General features: G+C 43.7%; 1 protein-coding gene across 1 annotated transcript; it reads left to right on the top strand.

Moving 5' to 3' along the window:
* Positions 1-17,637: 17,637 nt before the first annotated feature.
* Positions 17,638-19,239, top strand: LOC307132006 (uncharacterized protein; the record flags this gene model as incomplete). Its single annotated transcript, XM_079826140.1, has 1 exon — positions 17,638-19,239. The coding sequence occupies one exon, from the start codon at positions 17,638-17,640 to the stop codon at positions 19,237-19,239; it is 1,602 nt and encodes a 533-aa protein (XP_079682266.1).
* Positions 19,240-19,544: the final 305 nt, after the last annotated feature.

The raw sequence follows: 19,544 nt of genomic DNA, 5'->3' as shown, positions 1-19,544 counted from the left end.
AATACCAAAAGGAAAGTTTATTAAGACCCAAAATCTAAAAGGGTATTAAGATATCTTAAATACTTCTTGAGTTACAGGCATGCAAAAAGGAGGCAAAAAAAAAACCTAAATAAAATAAGTGCTTTTGGTAAAGCTTTAGTTTACATCCCAGAGAGTACTGCGTAAGTAATGCAAATTTACAGCGTAACTTTAGGTAATTATAGTGTAACTATAAAGTACATACGGTATAAGGGAACAATATGTCATATTTGGGGAATAAAGGGGTAATTATCGGGAAATAAAACAAAACATTTATACTGTAAGTATTTTTTTAATTAAGGGGTAATTAAGCATGTAGTTACAGGGTAAGTATGAATCTGCGGGCTGTAAATTAAAGTGGTGTTTGTTGCACTCTTGTTTCATGTAGTTACAGGGTAAGTATTACTCCATGGGCTGTAAATTAAAGTGGTGTTTGTTACCCTCTTGGTTCATGTAGATACAGGGTAAGTATGAATCTACGGGCTGAAAATTAAAGTGGTGTTTGTTACCCTCTTGTTTCATGTAGTTACAGGGTAAGTACAATAAATCACGTACACAATCTGATATCACTCAGAAATATTTATTTGAAAAACAACTTTTTTAAAACAGATTTACAACACCTATTAATTTCTCTTGCTTGGCTTCATTCTCCTTTTGTTCCTCTTCTTTTTCGTTCTTGCCACATCTTAAGAAGGAATCCTATATCTCTAGCTCTAGCTTGAACAGCACATACAGCAATAACTACAGTAATCCATACGATCCCAATGGATGAATCAATGTCTTCTGAGACCAGTGTTTGTAAGACAAATACCAATATTTTAAATTTTTTAAACCGTAGATATCACTTCCGACCAGCAGTCATCTGCGTGAATGAGAGGGTTGAGTTCACGCTAGACAGAACTTCAAGCGTGATGTAAGCACACCGAGAAACTCTGGTCACGCGGAGGTCAGATGCCGTCCGTTATTATTATTATTTTTTTTTAATGAATGCTCACAACAGTATACAAACAATAACATAATATATGATAATAGCAATGAGAAACAAACAAGACTAGAAGTCAGATGAAACTTGTGCGAGAACGACATGAAAGCTTGAAGCTTCTTTACTCACATACGCGCTGGTACCAGTTGTTCAGATGCGAAAAGATTAGTGAATTATGAGAGCATTTCTGGGTGTACTTTTTCTTTTAATAATACAGAGTATCAAAAGACATGAGATTCATCTTAATATCCATCAGTGGAAATAACGGAAAAGAAGATGAGTGTCACAGGGTGTTTTGGTGTCGGTTCATGTTCATGTTCATGTTTCATGGTTTTAGTTCATCATGTTCAATGTCATGTTTACTGTCATGTTTCTCAGTTTGTCATGTTCTGTCAGGTTTCCTGGTTGTCATGTGACTCCCACGCCCTCATGTGTTCTTGTGTCATGTCATTGGTTCATTGTTTAATCACTGCTCACAGGTGTCACTTGTCATGTCATTAGTCCATGTGTATTTAAGCCCTCATGTTTGCCATGTGTCCATGTAACCCGCTGTGTTGGTGAGTGAATGTTTTGCCAAACCAAGCCAAGCCAAGCCAAGCCAAGCCAAGCCAAGCCAAGCCAAGCCAAGCCAAGCCAAGTTTGGTTTGCAAGGTTTTTTTTATTTTTTGGATTTTGTAAATAAAAAAAACTGCACTTGGGTTCAGCAACTTGCGTCTCAGTGGATCCTTGTTACATAATATCAGACCGCTTACCATGAACCCAGCAGTCACCCTGATTCTTCTACGCCAGGTGACTCAATCTATTGAGGATTATGTTCAGGATTTCTGTCACTTTAATGATGCCGCTCTCAAGGGCATTTTTCGCTATGGACTTAATGACCTTTTAAGTTACTTTTAAGTTACTTATGGTCCGCCCACGCCACAGGGTCCAGGTCCACCCACCCCTCAGGGTCCAGGTCCGCCCACGCCTCAGGGTCCAGGTCCGCCCACGCCTCAGGGTACAGGTCCGCCCACGCCTCAGGGTCCTGGTCCGCCCACACCTTAGGGTCCAGGCCCGTCCTTGTTGCTACTCCCCCACACTGACGGTCTGCATAGGCTGTCTGCATACCGAAGAGATCATGTTTATGGTGCTGGAAGGCTCCACCGCGGACATCATCCTGGGACGCCCCTGGCTCATGCATGTCATCTGTGTAGTGAGATGGACTTTAATGATGCAGCTCTCAAGGGCATTTTTCGCTATGGACTTAATGACCTTTTAAGTTACTTAAAAGTTCATTAAGTCCATAGCGAAAAATAGTCTCTGCTGACCCGCCATGGCATCCCAGGCCTCATGGTCCAGGTCATCCCAGGCCTCATGGTCCAGGTCATCCCAAGCCTCATGGTCCAGGTCATCCCAAGCCTCATGGTCCAGGTCATCCCACGCCTCATGGTCCAGGTCGGCCCACGCCTCATGGTCAAGGTCCGCCCTCGCCACAGGGTAAAGGTCCGCCCAAGCCTCAGGGTCCAGGTCCGCCCATGCCTCAGGGTCCAGGCCCGCCCACGCCTCAGGGTCCTGGTCCGCCCACACCTTAGGGTCCAGGCCCGTCCTTGTTGCTACTCCCCCACACTGACGGTCTGCATAGGCTGTCTGCATACCGAAGAGATCACTTTTATGGTGCTGGAAGGCTCCACCGCGGACATCTTCCTGGGACGCCCCTGGCTCATGCAACACCAGCCAGACATCCAATGGAGCAGGGGTGAGATCCTCAAGTGGAGTGAAGAATGCTTCCAAAACTGTTTATATCTAATTAAGACATCTTCTGTGATGCTCCGGCCCTCTTTTCCTGACTCCTCTTCTCTCCACTTCCATCGAAAGTCCTGAAACCAGCCACCACATGGAAATTCCTCCTGAATACTAGGTGTTCCAGGATGTGTTCAGCAAGCGTATATATATATATATATATATATATATATATATATATATATATATATATATATATATATATATATACACTCACCTAAAGGATTATTAGGAACACCTTTTCAATTTCTCATTAATGCAATTATCTAATCAACCAATCACATGGCAGTTGCTTCAATGCATTTAGGGGTGTGGTCCTGGTCAAGACAATCTCCTGAACTCCAAACTGAATGTCAGAGTGGGAAAGAAAGGTGATTTAAGCAATTTTGAGCGTGGCATGGTTGTTGGTGCCAGACGGGCCGGTTTGAGTATTTCACAATCTATTCAGTTACTGTGATTTTCACGCACAACCATTTCTAGGGTTTACAAAGAATGGTGTGAAAAGGGAAAAACATCCAGTATGCGGCAGTCCTGTGGGAGAAAATGCCTTGTTGATGCTAGAGATCAGAGGACAATGGGCCGACTGATTCAAGCTGATAGAAGAGCAACTTCGACTGAAATAACCACTCGTTACAACCGAGGTATGCAGCAAAGCATTTGTGAAGCCACAACACGCACAACCTTCAGGCGGATGGGCTACAACAGCAGAAGACCCCACCGGGTACCACTCATCTCCACTACAAATAGGAAAAAGAGGCTACAGTTTGCACGAGCTCACCAAAATTGGACAGTTGAAGACTGGAAAAATGTTGCCTGGTCTGATGAGTCTTGATTTGGTGTTGAGACATTCAGATGGTAGAGTCAGAATTTGGCGTAAAACAGAATGAGAACATGGATCCATCATGCCTTGTTACCACTGTGCAGGCTGGTGGTGGTGGTGTAATGGTGTGGGGGATGTTTTCTTGGCACACTTTAGGCCCCTTAGTGCCAATTGGGCATCGTTTAAATGCCACGGCCTACCTGAGCATTGTTTCTGACCATGTCCATCCCTTTATGACCACAATGTACCCATCCTCTGATGGCTACTTCCAGCAGGATAATGCACCTTGTCACAAAGCTCGAATCATTTCAAATTGGTTTCTCGAACATGACAATGAGTTCACTGTACTAAAATGCAATCCCTGGATGTGCATCCCACAAATCTCCATCAACTGCAAGATGCTATCCTATCAATATGGGCCAACATTTCTAAAGAATGCTCTCAGCACCTTGTTGAATCAATGCCACGTAGAATTAAGGCAGTTCTGAAGGCGAAAGGGGGTCAAACACAGTATTTGTATGGTGTTCCTAATAATCCTTTAGGTGAGTGTGTATAGAGATGGTTATTACTATAAACAGAATTTACAGGTGAATATGTACAATGAATAAATATACAGATGGCTATTACTATAAACAGAATTTACAGGTGAAAATGTACTATGAATATAATATAATATACAGATGGCTATTACTATAAACAGAATTTTACAGTGAGCAGTATAGCAGTGGATTAAGGTAGTTCAATGAAGTATGGACAGAAGCTATCCGAAAAAAAAGTGTAAAAGTTCAGTGGAAGTGATTACATATTACAGTTAGAAGTATGGTGCAAAATGCAAATGTAAACAGTTGGTACTGTAAATACTGTCGGCAGTGCAAATGAGCATAATCCAGTTAAGGTATGGTAGTGCAAGATGCATAAGTAAACAGTTTAAAAAAAAAAAACACAATTCCAGTAGTGCAAATAACAAAGAGAAGGCAGGTGTGAGGGGGGAGAGGAGAGTTAGCAGTATATGAGGGAAGTGGATCAACGAGGGTTAGCGTTCAATAAAGAGACAGCTCTGGGGAAAAAACTGTTCTTTAGTCTACTGGTCCTGGTCCGGAGGCACCTGAAATGCCTGCCGGAGGGCAGGAGAGAAAACAGTCTGTGGGCTGGGTGAGAGGAGTCCTTAAGGATGCTGCGAGCTCGATGCAGACAGCGTTTCCTCTGGATGTGCTCGATGGCAGGTAGTTGAGTCCCTGTGATGCGCTGGGCAGTTTTCACCACCCGCTGCAGTGCCTTGCGCTCTGCAACAGAGCAGCTCCCATACCACACTGCAACACAGTTGGTCAGGATGCTTTCTATTGCGCAGTGATAGAAGGACGGAGGCTTGAGGCCGTTCATTGACTACCGCCACCTGAACTCCCAGATGGTGAAATTCAGCTATCCCCTTCCTCTGGTCCCGGCAGCTCTGGAACAGCTGCGAGGAGCTCGTATCTTCTCCAAGCTGGACCTGCGGAGCGCGTACAACCTCATTCCTATTCGCCGGGGGGATGAGTGGAAGACTGCCTTCATCACACCATCAGGTCACTATGAATACCGGGTCATGGAATATGGCCTGTCCAACTCTCCCTGCATGTTCCAGAACTACATGAATGATGTGTTCCGGGAGTTCCTCCACCGCTTTGTAGTAGTCTACATAGATGACATCCTCATTTTCTCCCGGAACCTGGCCGAACATCGGCAACACGTCTCCCAGGTCCAGCTGGAGAAGTGCAAGTTCCATATCTCCTCCGCACAGTTCCTGGGTTATGTCATCGACCAACACGGCATCCAGATGGACCAGAAGAAGGTGGGGACCAGAGGAATGTGGAGACCATCCGAAGCTGGCCCTTACCCACTACCGTGAAGGAGCTCCAGCGGTTCTTGGGGTTTGCAAACTTCTATTGTCGCTTCATCCACAACTATAGTATGCTCCGTGCACCTCCCCCACCTCGTTCCTCAAAGACCGGCCCAAGTCTCTGTCCTGGACTCCATCTGCCCGAGAAGCTTTCCACCAGCTCCAAGAAGCCTTCCAGACCGCCCCGATCCTCGTTCATCCTAACCCAGACCTTCCAAGTCGGTGCCTCATCTACTGGGGTCGGGGCGGTGTTATCCCAGTGGCAGGGTGATCCTTCACAAGTCCATCCATGTGCCTTCTCCAAGAAGCTATCCCCGGCAGAGCAGAACTACAACATTCGGAACAGGGAACTGCTTGCCATCAAGCTAGCCTTGGAAGAGTGGAGACACTGGCTGGAGGGGGCTAACCACAAGTTCGAAGTGATCACCGATCAAGAGACTGAACCCTCACCAAGCCCACTGGGCCCTCTTCTTCACTCAATTCTACTTCACTGTTTCCTACCTGCCCGGAACCAGGAATTGCAAGGCAGACGCTTATCTCATTTGTATCAACCCGATCCTGAGAACTCCGATCCTGAACCTGTCCTCCCTCCAGCCATGATCGTAAGCCCTATACAATGGTCCATCAACCAATGCATCGCCCAAGCCAACCACTCCGAACCTGCACCACCTGGAGGTCCTGAGGGGCTTCTCTATATCCCACCGGCTCACCGTCAGCCCCTCATGGACTTGGCTCACACATCTCCGGCCTCTGGACACCCAGGCAGCTCCTGTACCCTCTCGCTCTAGCAGCAACAATACTGGTGGCCCTCCATGCCTCAAGATATCTCCCGCTCAGTTTGTGCCGTGGCCAACACTCCTAGGAGGCTCCTTGAAGGCAAACTGGTCCCGTTACCTATCCCTCGCTGATCGTGGACACACCTGGGCATAGATTTCATGACGACTTACCACCATCCAATAACTTCACCTGTGTACTGGTAAACTCGTACCCCTCAAAGGCCTGCCCACTTCGTTCGAAGTAGCTGAAGCCCTCTTCCACAATGTTTTCCGTCACTTTGGCATTCCAGAAGACATCGTGTCCGACCGTGGACCACGGCCATTTCCTGAGTGTGGCATGCATTCTTCAAGCTCCTAGGAGTGTCAGTCAGCCTGTCCTCTGGATACCAGCCACAGACCAACGGCCAAACTGAGTGCAAGATCCAGGAAATCAGGAGATACCTAAGGTCATATTGCCACCGGAACCAGGACAGCTGGAGCTAGTACCTCCCCTGGGCTGAGTATACACAAAAAAGAAAGATTGTTTAAGCTGGGTGTGAATAGTAGACTCATTAGATGGGTTGAGTCTTTTCTGACTGATAGATCACAGTGTGTTAGGGTAAACTCTACTTTGTCTTCCCCTTTTGTTACTAACACAGGGGCCCCACAGGGAAGTACTATCTCCCCAGTTTTGTTTGCACTCTACACAAATGAATGCATGGGTTCTTCATCTGATGTTTTCACTGTTAAATATGCAGATGATACGGTGTGGGATTACAAATTTATACATTGTTATATTTAGGTTCCAATGTAATAGAATATAACTAAAAACATTATCTATATTTGTGTTTTACATTTTGAAGTAAACTTGAGGAAATTCTAAGGAGATTACGTCAGGCCGTGTAAGTGTTTGAGACATTAAGTATTTTGTCTTTATGCACTTCCTGACTATTTACCATGACAAGTTGACAAGTTTACCACTTAGAGCAATACTGCCTGAGTGATTGGATTAGCATCTATGCATTTGAATGAGACTGTTATGCTGATTGAATCTGGACGGGTGACACCGTTATGTCTAAGGTGTGTCCTTTACCTACACAACATATGCATTCCTTTGTTTGAATGTCTCCTCCCCTGCTGTATAATCCCTCCCCCTAAAATGTAGATAAAATACAATGTACAACTTCTTTAGTTAGACTGTTTTCGGACGACCTGCAGCACAGAGAGTTCTCATTAAAATAATAACTTCTGTTTGAACGCGATCCCGAAGTCTCCTGGTCTTCACTTCTGAGTTTCCTACACTTTAGAAGATAAAAGTTCACAACAGACAGCAATTGTTGGCTTGATCACTGAAGATGAAGTGGAGTATCATAGATGTGTGGACGAGTTTGTTGAATGGAGTCAATCCAGCTTTCTTCAACTAAATACTAGTAAAACCAAATAAATGATTTTTGATTTTAGAGTAGGAGGTGAAATACATCAACAAATAACTGTCAATGGTTAGTGCATTGAAGTTGTAGAAGAATACAAGTATTTAGGAACAGTCGTTGATGCAAAATTAACATGGGGTGTTAATACAGGAGCAATTTATAAGAAGGGGCTGCAACGATTGTTTTTCATGTGTATGCTTCAGCAGTTTGGTGTGGCTACACATATACTGGTTCTTTTCTATTGATAATTTGTGGAGAGTATTTTCACTTTTAGTTTTGTTGCTTGATATTGAGAATGAGGAGATCGTAATTTCCTGATCATGGTCATGGTCGCTTGCTGTCACGTGACAAATTGGGTGGAGTCTGAGCCCGTCCACCATTCTGGGATCCCACGCTATCGGTTGCCAGGGGCAACATTGTAAGAGCGATACAGAGATCAGAGCAGGAAAGACGGCTCGAGGAATTATCATTGCGGCGTTTAAGCGGAGAAATTACGAGAAAACTTAGAAGAAATGGAGAAGAAGAGGTCTCTTACAGGGAGAAACTTACTACCAGTGCCAAGCTGAGGTATTTAGAGAAGCTGGCTGATATCTTAAACAGTGATGCACACAGTAGAGGAAAATGACAGTCAACTAGGCCTACCTTTAATATTAATTAAGCGTTTTGGGCATAAACATGTTTATAACACAGTAAAATGACTGACAATGAAAAATGACAGAATAGTGATCAACATGTTTAATACAAATAAATAAAGGTTCGTATGCATCAAGTGTCTCACACTTCAGCATCGCGATCATTAGTTTAGACCATGACTGATACCCTGTGGTGAAATAATGGCGTATGTTTACCAGCCGCTGCTTTCTCAGATTGGCTTGGGTGGATTAAAACTTCATGTTCAGTTGAGTTTGGAAAACTATGTACATAATAATCATCAGAATATCTCTTCTCCAGTCTCTTTCCGAATCCATTACCTGGCGGGCATCCTCCCAAAATGGCGGAAGGGAGGATGCCGTGATATTTGGGGGCGGGGCGCTGTCTCGTGACGACATCTCCTCATTCTCAATTTCTCACTGTCTGTGGTAAATAAGAACAAATTACATAAGGTTGTGAATATGGCTAGCAAGATTGCAGGTAAACAACAACATGGTATGTCAACGTTATGTGAATCTCAAGTTGTGAGAAAAAAACAGGTAATTCTTCGAGATGAGTCACACCCTCTGTATGGTGAATATGTGTTGTTACCATCTGGATGAAGGTATAGGGTACCATTATTTCGGACTGAATACGTTTTTTAAGGTAAAAATATGTTTACAGTCAAGTGTTAAACTAAAATTGTGAATATAACTTTTACTTAATTTAGCTTCCTATAAAACTGTCTTGGTTGGGCTACTTGTTTTTCTATGTTTTGAATCAGAAAGAACGTTTTTTTTATTAGTCCACAAAACTCAGGAGATACATAAACAACTACATAATATTGATGATAACTGACAAATAAACTTGGAAAACTGAGGGCTTAAATGCAAGGAACAAACAAAGGGAACTAGATGAACACAGGTGAACAGGAACCGAGGAACCGGCTGCTTTTGGGAGAAGAGCAATACAGGGAGGCTGGGTGCGACCTCTGGCGACAGTGGGGGCACAGCAGACTTAGAGCTGGGTGGACCCAGTGGGGACAGGAGAATCAGGAAAACTTCTTCCATTTTTCAAATTCCTAGAGGCCAGGCACAACAGTGGTGGGGTTGTGTGCAGGGCTTCCCTCCATGCCCTCGAACTCTACAAGCAACCGCACAGGGATGGACAATGGATAGGTTCACACACCTGGTCAGACGTTTTGCGAGGTTCGGGCTGGACGTGGGAAAAGCCATTCCAATACACAGACACAGACAATCTGTTCATTTACCTCATAATTAAACTATTCCAGAATGTATATGATATAGCCTACTCCTGTGTGTATGCCTGTCCCCTTTGTTAGGCTAGTTATGATGTGTAAGTGATGTCAAGACCATTTTAAATGCTTGTATTCATGTGTAAGGATATATCTCTGCTTTAATGTCTTCAAGCCATATACTGTCAGAGTTCTGTCACTTCGGTCTAGCTTACTCTTAGTTTTGTGACAGAGCCCTGACACTCCTGTATTGTTTGTCTTGTGTCCTGTCCTTGTGAGTTTTGTGTGCGGAGCGTGGTGTTCGTATCCCAGAACTTCGGTCTAGTTTGTTTTTGGTTTTGTGTTGGGATACGGACATTCATTCATTCATGTTTGTCTTCTGTCGTGAGCGCACGGAATGAGCATTCACTGGTTCTCGTGCAATCTGTCTTGTTGTATGAGCGTGCGCTCTTCTGTCCATGTGTGTTGTGTTCTGTGTAGCACGCGGTTCATGTTTACATCGGCCGCAGCAGTTTACAGTGGCTGGTGTTTTCAACTGGCTGCGGGCTTTCATGTTGTCATGTTTTGTGTGAACATGCAGCTTATGAGTTCTCATTAGCTGCATGTTCATGTCATGTTTGGTGTGAGACAATGGACGTGACATGGCACAAAGAAACACATGACAAGCCATGTGCTCTCATGTCCATTGTCTAACCCAGCCCATCTTGTTATCTTGTAAGAATGGATTTCACCTGAGAATGAACTCAAGAGATCTAAGGTGCAATAAGACAATAAAACTTCACTCATCTGAAGAGGAGATCTACAAGAGAAAGCAGGGCCCACCTGTTTCAACCTTATCTCCCCTCCCTGCTGAGTCCTGACCCTTTTCACCCTCCCTTTCTCAGGGCTCACACAAGCATGCAAATCTCACAGATACTGCAGACTCTTTCATGGTCAATATAAATACTTTTGATGCGAGTGGTAACGAGGTTTCAGTCCCACATCAGTAGAACCGGTTCAAATAAAGAAAACAATGCTTGTTCTCCGGGTGTGGGAGATGCTCATAGAGATCTTTTGATAAACATTTGCTGTCATCCCCTTCAGATAGGTGTGACCCTTTGGGCACGAGAAAAGTTCAACCCAAAAGCTTCATAAATATTTGGGTGCTGAATGTTTATTGTTCTTTTGTTCTGGGTGAGTATTTAAGGGGAATTGGCAAACCACTCAAGGAAGCATCTGTAACCAGAACTTCCCACACTGTTGCTGTGTGTCTCTATTGCCAGGTATGCAACTATTCTTATATTATTTTATAATTGGGTTTTCTATTATATGCTGATCAAGTTGTGTATGATGGATTATGTTTAATTCCTTAATTTGACATTTTTGCCTGGTTAAAATAAAACTTTCATCTTGATTTATCTTGTATGGTTCCGAAATCGTTATTCTAGTATGGATCGATGTAGAGTCCTTTATTACCGCAAAATCTAGGGTTATGATAGATCACACCGATGACGCCACGACTGAAGCATGGAGCGCAGCGTGCGCGATATTCCGATTTCTGACTATCGCTGGGTTAGCACGTTGTAGTCCGTGAATATTACTAAAATTACACTTTTTGTTGAGTGAGCATGTGCAACCACTTAAAGGTAAAATATTCACCCTGCACCCTCTGACTAATCACAGAAGTAACCGTTTTGTGTCCGTGAGCGCGCGAACCGGACGCGTCTGTCTCTCTGCGATTTAGGGTCTCTCGATGAACGAATATAAAAACTAGGAAGATATAAGGATAATCAACGATCTAAATTAAATCACACTTAATCATATGATCAGCAAATGTAACTGGTTTGATGAAATCACGTATATAATTGGAGTCAGATTAAATCATTCATGGAGTCAGATAATAAAATTGGATCTTCACATTTTAATATCTTAAAGTGATTTTTACAGAAGTGCCAGAAAAGACATACGCGCAGAAGTCCTTCACCCAGCTGCTGGATTTCGTCATTGAGCCAGTGGGTGGACTTTACAAAGTGGTGACCACGCCCTCCGTGATCTCCCAGTCTCAGGAGAGTGACGTCTTTTGGCGCGACAATTCAGATCCAAACTGAATGAGATGAGGTTTGAGGTTCTTCTTCTCTGTCTACAGCTGTCCTGGTAAGTTCATTTTGTTTCCTTTTAGAAAGTGTTGAGGGAAAGCCTAGACGCACCCAATATAGACACATTTGTAGAACGAGTCGGAATACTCATTATAGATCGGAGACCGTAGAAATCCGGTGGTGTTTAAGATATTAGCAAACAACATGGCTTATCAGGGAAATGCTAGTTCCAGCGTAGATCAGAATGTAATGGACGCTCTCTCAATACAATTTAAAGATCTCCTTTTTCGCTTGCGTAACAAGGGATTAGATTTTAATTGGAACAATGATCAAATTTTAGCCTGGTACAATACTGAGGGCCGAAAATTGGAAACTAAGGCTCCTTTTAAGAAAATTCTGGTCGCGATCGTCTATCTACTGCGTCGAAATGATTTGATAACTATTGCAGAAAACGAACGCGTGGTAGCGAGCATAAAAGCGCTAGAATCACAGCGATCAGACGAGCTGAAAAAACTCAAAGCACAGGTCGAAGCATCTCTGTATGATAAACAAACTTGGGCAAGACAGGGCGACGCAATGGAAACACAAATGAAAAAGCTTGAAAAGAAGCGTCGATTAGATAAAAAGTACACGTCCGCACTCGAGGATTGTTGCAAATCCGCAGGATTTCCTGTATCTGCGGTAAGAGTCGCGGCGATCAACCGTAAATTGGGCAGTGAGATCAATAGCGATGAAGATGATGTAGCAGCTCTCTCATTCAGTATGCAAGGACAGCTGGATTTGAGAGAGTGTGAACTTTCTTCAGCGCCCGCTAATGTGCAAAGCATGCCCGACGAGCCGAAACAACGTAGTCCTGTAATGACGCGAATTAAATCAGGAGCGGTTCTCAGAAAACCCGTGAAAATTGCTGTGCTTAAAACAATGACTAACGCTGATGATGAAGTCACTACAATTAGCCGTCCGTTAACGTGCGAAGAATGCACTAAACACAAAGAAGTTGTGGGAATGATGCCACGAAAAGGCCCTTTCCAACCCTACTGGGACAACTTAATGTTACAAGCATCGGTGTACAAATTAGAAGTCAGAGATGTTTGGCAAGTAGCCCTTCTTACTATTCCAGACGAGCTAAAACCAAAAATGCCCCGCGAATTGAGAAATGGCGAAATTGTAATCAAACTGGAAGATGAGGAAGACGATGAAGTCTATGAAAGACTGAGGGAGGTTTTATTAGAGTTAAGGGGGCCAACACACGCTGAGTGGAATAGGATTTTAGAAATTAAACAAACCAACAAAGAACCGTTTGAAGTTTATGCTGAACGCTTATGGGTAACATATAAAGAGCATTCGGGATTAGAGGATGCACAGCGTGATCAGGAAGTTTTACTGCAACTCCTGAAAAATAACGCTGGACCCCATATACAGCAAGCATTAGTTCACGGAGCCGATCCACCAGAGAATACCTACAGGTCATTGGTGGATTGGGCTTCGAAAATAGAAGCCAGACTAAAACAAACAAAGGCTCGTTCCATTTCTACAACACAATGGGTAGCGGAGGGGAAAGGTGCTAAACATCCTGAACCTAATTTTCAGTCTCGATGCCATTTTTGTAAGAAAAGTAACCACACTATCCAGAACTGTTTTAAGTTGAAACAAGTACAAAACAATCAAAGAATGCACTCTAAAAGTGACAGTGAAATTCTCAGGCGTTTGGGGGAGTTGATTGAAGGAAAGACAACTTCAAAAAACAGCTTTAAGCAAACTGAAGAGCAGCCATCGAACCAAGAGAGGCCGTATAACAAATTACAGGCAGAGCTCACCGCACTGTTAGCAAAACATAGCGAACCCCAATAGGGGTGCGTGGCCTCCGTTGCTATAGGAAGCGTTATCACAAGCGGTAATCGAATCAAAATACGAGCTAATCTTGGAGGCCGGTTAGTTAACATTCTCATTGATTCTGGAGCCGCCTGCTCTTGCACAAACATTCCGTTACCCCTAAGCACGAGAACAATTCAAATTAAAGGTATAGGCGATACTTTGATGACGGCAACACAAACAAAACCGGTACAACTCGATCTTGGCATTGTGGTGCTAACAGAACAATTCTGGTATTTACCAGATAATAGTGAAGGAACTGTGCTGGGAATGGACATAATGAGAAAACATGGCTTTGTAATTCATTGTTTTGAAAAGCAAATTGAACTGCAAACGAATAAAACTACAAAGAGATGCTTGCCTAAAGGCAATGCAAACGTTATGTCCATATCCAGTACAGATCCAGTTCAACTTCTCATCAGTAAACACAGCAATGTTTGGGCTGATCATGAACACGACTGCGGCCTTGTTGACTTTGAGGTTTGCATCGAAGGAGAGCCCCCTCCTCCACAAAAGCAATACCGCATTAAGCCAGAGGCGGAGGTCGCTGTTCATGAAATAGTACAGCAGCTCGAGGCAAGAGGAATAGTTAGGCGATGCAGTTCAACTACAAATTCTCCGTGCCTTCCTGTGCCAAAACCTAATGGTAAATGGCGTTTGTGCATTGATTATCAGCGTCTTAACAAAGTTTTACCTAAGGCGACACCAATAGTGGCAAATCCAGCTACCATCTTATCACAAGTTTCAACCAATGCTTCGTGGTTCACAGTGCTTGATATCAAAAATGGTTTCTGGTCTCTTAAAGTTAAACGACAAGATCAATGGAAGTTGGCGTTTACTGTAAATCAAATGCAGTATACATGGGAACGAATGCCACAAGGCCTTCACAACAGCCCAGCCATTTTTTACAGAGCTGTGGCAGATGTGCTCAGCCCCTTACTAGGGAATGGCAAGGTCGTTCACTATGTAGACGACATTCTGATAGCAACAGAAGGGCCAATTGAGAACCACTTGCAGCTGGTTGACGAAGTGTTACAGATGTTAGGTGACGCAGGCTTTAAAATGAACAAAGAAAAAGCCCAGATTGCACTAAAAGAGGTACACTATTTAGGATACATTCTGACCCAAAGCCACAGAGCTTTGACAGACGATAGGAAGAAATGCATTGCCGAACTGCCTCGACCTCATACTTTAAACTCGCTGCAAAAAGTATTAGGAACCGCAAACTATTTGCGAGAATTTATCCCTGATTTTGCAAACACTGCGGCACCGTTGTATTCGCTTCTAAAAGGAAAAACAAAACCAAGCGAGGTTCTTGAATGGACTGACGAACACGAACAAGCTTTTACTGATTTAAAACAGCGTTTGTGCTCAGCGCCTGCCCTGGGATTGCCCAATGTTTCAAAAGTTTTCCACATTCAAGTAGATGCGCATGAAAGCACACTAAGCGGAGTCTTAGCTCAAGAATATGGGGGAAAACTGCGTCCAATCGCTTATTATAGCCGGAAAAAATCTCTGGTCGAGCAAGGATTCGACGCATGTACACAGCATGTGCTAGCGGTGCATTGGATGCTAAAAACAACAGAACCCATTGTAGGTTTTCAGCCTGTTGTTGTACACACAATGCACACGCCGGTACGAATGCTGTTACAGGGCCAAATAAAGGGAGTTTCTTCCCAAAGATTAGCAAGATGGCTAGCAGACATTCAAGCCCGTGAAATTACCATTAAGAACACACGAATTTTGCCACATCTGCTCGGGGATGTTGAGGGAAGTCCACACACATGTCAGCCTGTAAAAGAGGCACAAAGCCTTGTACATGACCAGCCATTACCAGGCCAAGCCCCTGTGTACATAGATGGTTCGCGATTCTGTCAAAATGGTCATTTTTATGCTGGATGTGCAGTGTGGGCCCCCCATCTTCCCGAAACAGATGCTAGGCAACAATTGTTGTTTAAATTACCATCTAACATATCCGCACAGGAAGCCGAACTCATTGCATTACTAGAAGCGATTAAAGCACACCCTGAACCGCTTTGCGTATATACAGACAGTCGGTATGCGTTTGGTGTTGTAACTGATTTTATGGCTCAGTGGCAATTGCGAAAATTCCTCACTTCTGCCGGAACGCCTATAAAACATTTCAACACCATAACGACCATATGGCAAGAAGTACAAGCGCGAGAAACTCCCATTTCCATTGTGAAAGTGCGCGCACACATCAACAAAAATCCGGATGTGCATGAGGAAAACAATAATGTTGTTGACCAATTGGCTAAGCTGGCTGCTGTGAAAGGTGATCAGTGGCAAAGAGAAACACCCTCTGCTTCTGTAGCAAGTGCTGTCCAAGTCACACCACTTGACCTCAAACAGTATCAACAAGATCTGTGGGTCTCTGATGGAGAACTTGTACCTCACTTGAAACATGATCAGATGGTAAAAGTACTCGAAGGCATAGTAATCCGAGATGAAAAATTTGTCGTTCCAGAAGCCCTCCAAAAACCAATAATCAAATTATATCATGATTATGCGCATGTATCGGCGAAAAAAACAACACAGTTGATACAAAATCAGTTTTGGTGGCCGGGAATGACAGCTGACATTGAAAGATGGTGCAGCACCTGCATGGTGTGTGCCACAATCAACCAGGGAAAACAAGGTCGAACAAACCTGCGTAGGCCAGAACCACCGAAAGGGCCCTGGGAGTCCTTGCAATTAGATTTCATTGGTCCGCTATCCAGTACCAAAGGGGGGTATCGGTATTGCCTCGTGATAATTGATAAATTCTCAAAATGGGTTGAAGCAATTCCCACTCGCAATAACACGGCAAATACTGTGGCACGTGTGATGGCGAACCAAATCATCCCTCTTTGGGGAGCACCAATTCAAATTGAATCCGATCAGGGGACTCATTTTACTGGACAAGTAATGAAAAACATGTGCAAAATGCTGAACATCAAGCAACGATTCCACGTGGCCTATCGTCCACAAAGTTCGGGCTTTGTTGAACGGGTTAACCGCACGATAAAAGAAAATATTGCAAAGCAAATAGCGCAACACCAAAACAGGTGGATTGATGCTTTACCCACAGTTCTGACTGTACTGCGAGCAACCCCATCAAAAGCTACAGGCGTTAGCCCATATGAGCTTATGACTGGAAGGGTGATGAAGTTGCCCATTGATCCAGAAATTTCCCCAGCAGACCTGGGGCCTTTTATGCTTTCAACTCAGCAGACTGTGTTGGTGAAATTGCAAGAAAGATTGAAGGTGCTGTACGCACAGGCTGGACTGAAACAACAACAGTCAGACCTGTCAAATGATGCACACTTTAATCCAATCTCTGAAACAAAATTTTCAGAAGGGGATGTGGTGATGGTACGCGTCTTTGTGAAACAAAACGCATTTTCCCCTAGATGGCACGGGCCCTATGAAATCAAAGCTGTTTGTAACAGCTGCGTGGCCGTGACTATCAGAGGAAAATTAAGATGGTACCACATGTCCCAGTGTAAACCATTCAAGGGTTCAGTGAATTAATTATGATCTTCTTCCTTCTCAGGACAATCACTGCAATTCCATGGAGGCCGGACGCCCGGGAAATATCCGGACCAGCCTGCATCGAATTAGGACAACGCATCACACTCACACACACCTTAGGATGCGAGAGATGGGTATGGAAATACATTAAGGGGCCATTCACATCTTACACTCCAATTACATACAAAGAAGTAGTCACATGGCCCCCCGGATTAGCACCGGAACAAAATTGCGTCACAAAAATCTGCTGTAACGCGGGTTCTACCCATCTCCCATACCAAAACCTCACTAGCTACGCACAAGCACCAAAAATGCACCATAACCAGACGACCTGGGATCAATTTAAAGAATACCCAGATTCAAAAGTTGGTGGGATGGATGTATTTTATACGACAAACAATTATGGCACAGATCCCAGAAAATGTTATTCCATTACTGATCTAGAACCAGCAAGATATAGGTGCACACACAGAACAACACATAATGATACACATTTGAAGTTTACTGAACTTCTTTTTGATCTAATCAAGACACCGAGTAATATTGTAAAAACTTTTGTTTGGACCGGTCGGAAAGAAGGAACATATTGTGTGGGAAAATGTGAGGCAAATATGGACAATTTTACAAGCCCTCACAATTGTTCATGGACTTTAAACCATTGCTTTAATTTGACTACCTGTGGATACAGGAAACCCACACAGTGTCCAAAATTACATCCCACTCCTCCTGGTGGTCTGATCAAAGGAAATGTAAATAAGACGTTGCTTCATGATGTAAATCTTGTAATAACACATGTGACGTATAACATCTCTAATATTTTGTCTGCCTATGTAGAACACTGTAATGTTGATGACAAAACATACACATGGCTACAGTCACGCATCGATGATTTAGTTTCTGATTACAAAACTAGACTTGCAGTCCAAATTCCACCTGCTCGCACTAAACGAGATCTTTTTGGAAATATAGCAGGCCTTTTTGGTTCAGTCAATTCTATATCCAACACTTACAAAATAGCAGGTCAATCTCAATTTTCAACATGGTTGGAAAATCAGGTGGCCACTGGTTTTCAACACATCACTAATAGTAATGAGAATATTATCAAAGCTGTCCGATCTGAAGCGCAGGCGCTTCTGACGACCAGCCAGACAATTTTCAATCAGACCCGTACCATCGAGCATGACTTAGCCTGTAGGTTGTATGCACAAGATTTATTTACTGCAGCAAGACAAGAAATTTTAGATCTTCGTCTCCTTAAGACACCTAGACATGTTTTGAATGATCTTATTGAAATTTTAGATTTGCATAGATGGCTTGCATCAGAGAAAATGAAAAATATTAAGTACTCTGAATTATTATCGACACTAATGATGTATACTGGTACTGAATGTATTGGCTGTATTGGGTTCTTTGCCACTTTCCCTTTAATTCACCCAGATCAGGTTTACCTAGAGTCCACTACCATACGCTCTATTGGCGTTGTAGTGAAGGACCAAATTATTAAATGGGACCATCTGACGGGGTATATGACTTTGAAAGGCACTGAAACTTTGTTTACCACTCGCACCTGTTGTCATGAAACATCTAGTTACATTATTTGCACTTGCAACACTTTACAACCATTTTCTCCTAAAGACTCTAAGCTTGTTAATGTCCAGTCATTGCATGGGCATTCTGATGCTGTTCAAGTGTCTCACACACAGTGGTGTGTCGTTAGTGAGATGAATTCCTTCACCTACGGAGGTCTGACCTGCCCTGCGAACCACACTTTCTGTTTAGAAGTGAAAGAGGACTTTTCAATGGGTCAGATAAACATCCTGGGAAGGATACCAATGGACACAAACGTTTCCCCCTGGTGGGAGGACACTTTTTATGAACAAAGCACACAAGATTTGGTCAACACAATGGACTTGGTACAAGAACTGCTTTCACAGACGGAATATCATCTCAACCAAGCACAAGTAGAGGCAAATCTGGCAAAAAAGACTGCAGAGATCCTGTCCAGTTCCTCTACCCGCTCTGCGCGGGAGGCATACACCTGGTGGGACTGGATGTTCCGTGGATGTGCCATCGCCAGTGTGCTCATCTTCATATTCACCCTCTGCCAGTGCTGTTACTTCCGATGTCTTCTTCGAGCGATGCGCACTTCAACCAACGTGGCCATCGCACTCAGCCCCTTACAGGTGCCAGCCCTACGAAAAGTGCATCTATAAAGAAAACGTCAAGAAATCCCTGGAAGTGGCCCTTTGGGGACTGCTCTGAATCTGCCCCAATGGACCAAGGGCGGTCTGTAAGAATGGATTTCACCTGAGAATGAACTCAAGAGATCTAAGGTGCAATAAGACAATAAAACTTCACTCATCTGAAGAGGAGATCTACAAGAGAAAGCAGGGCCCACCTGTTTCAACCTTATCTCCCCTCCCTGCTGAGTCCTGACCCTTTTCACCCTCCCTTTCTCAGGGCTCACACAAGCATGCAAATCTCACAGATACTGCAGACTCTTTCATGGTCAATATAA

Source organism: Gobio gobio (genome assembly GCF_949357685.1).
Source record: "Gobio gobio genome assembly, chromosome: 9".
Classification (NCBI taxonomy): Eukaryota; Metazoa; Chordata; class Actinopteri; order Cypriniformes; family Gobionidae; genus Gobio; species Gobio gobio.
The sequence above is the reverse complement of the archived record's forward strand: the minus strand, read 5'-3'. Positions and strand labels throughout refer to the sequence as shown.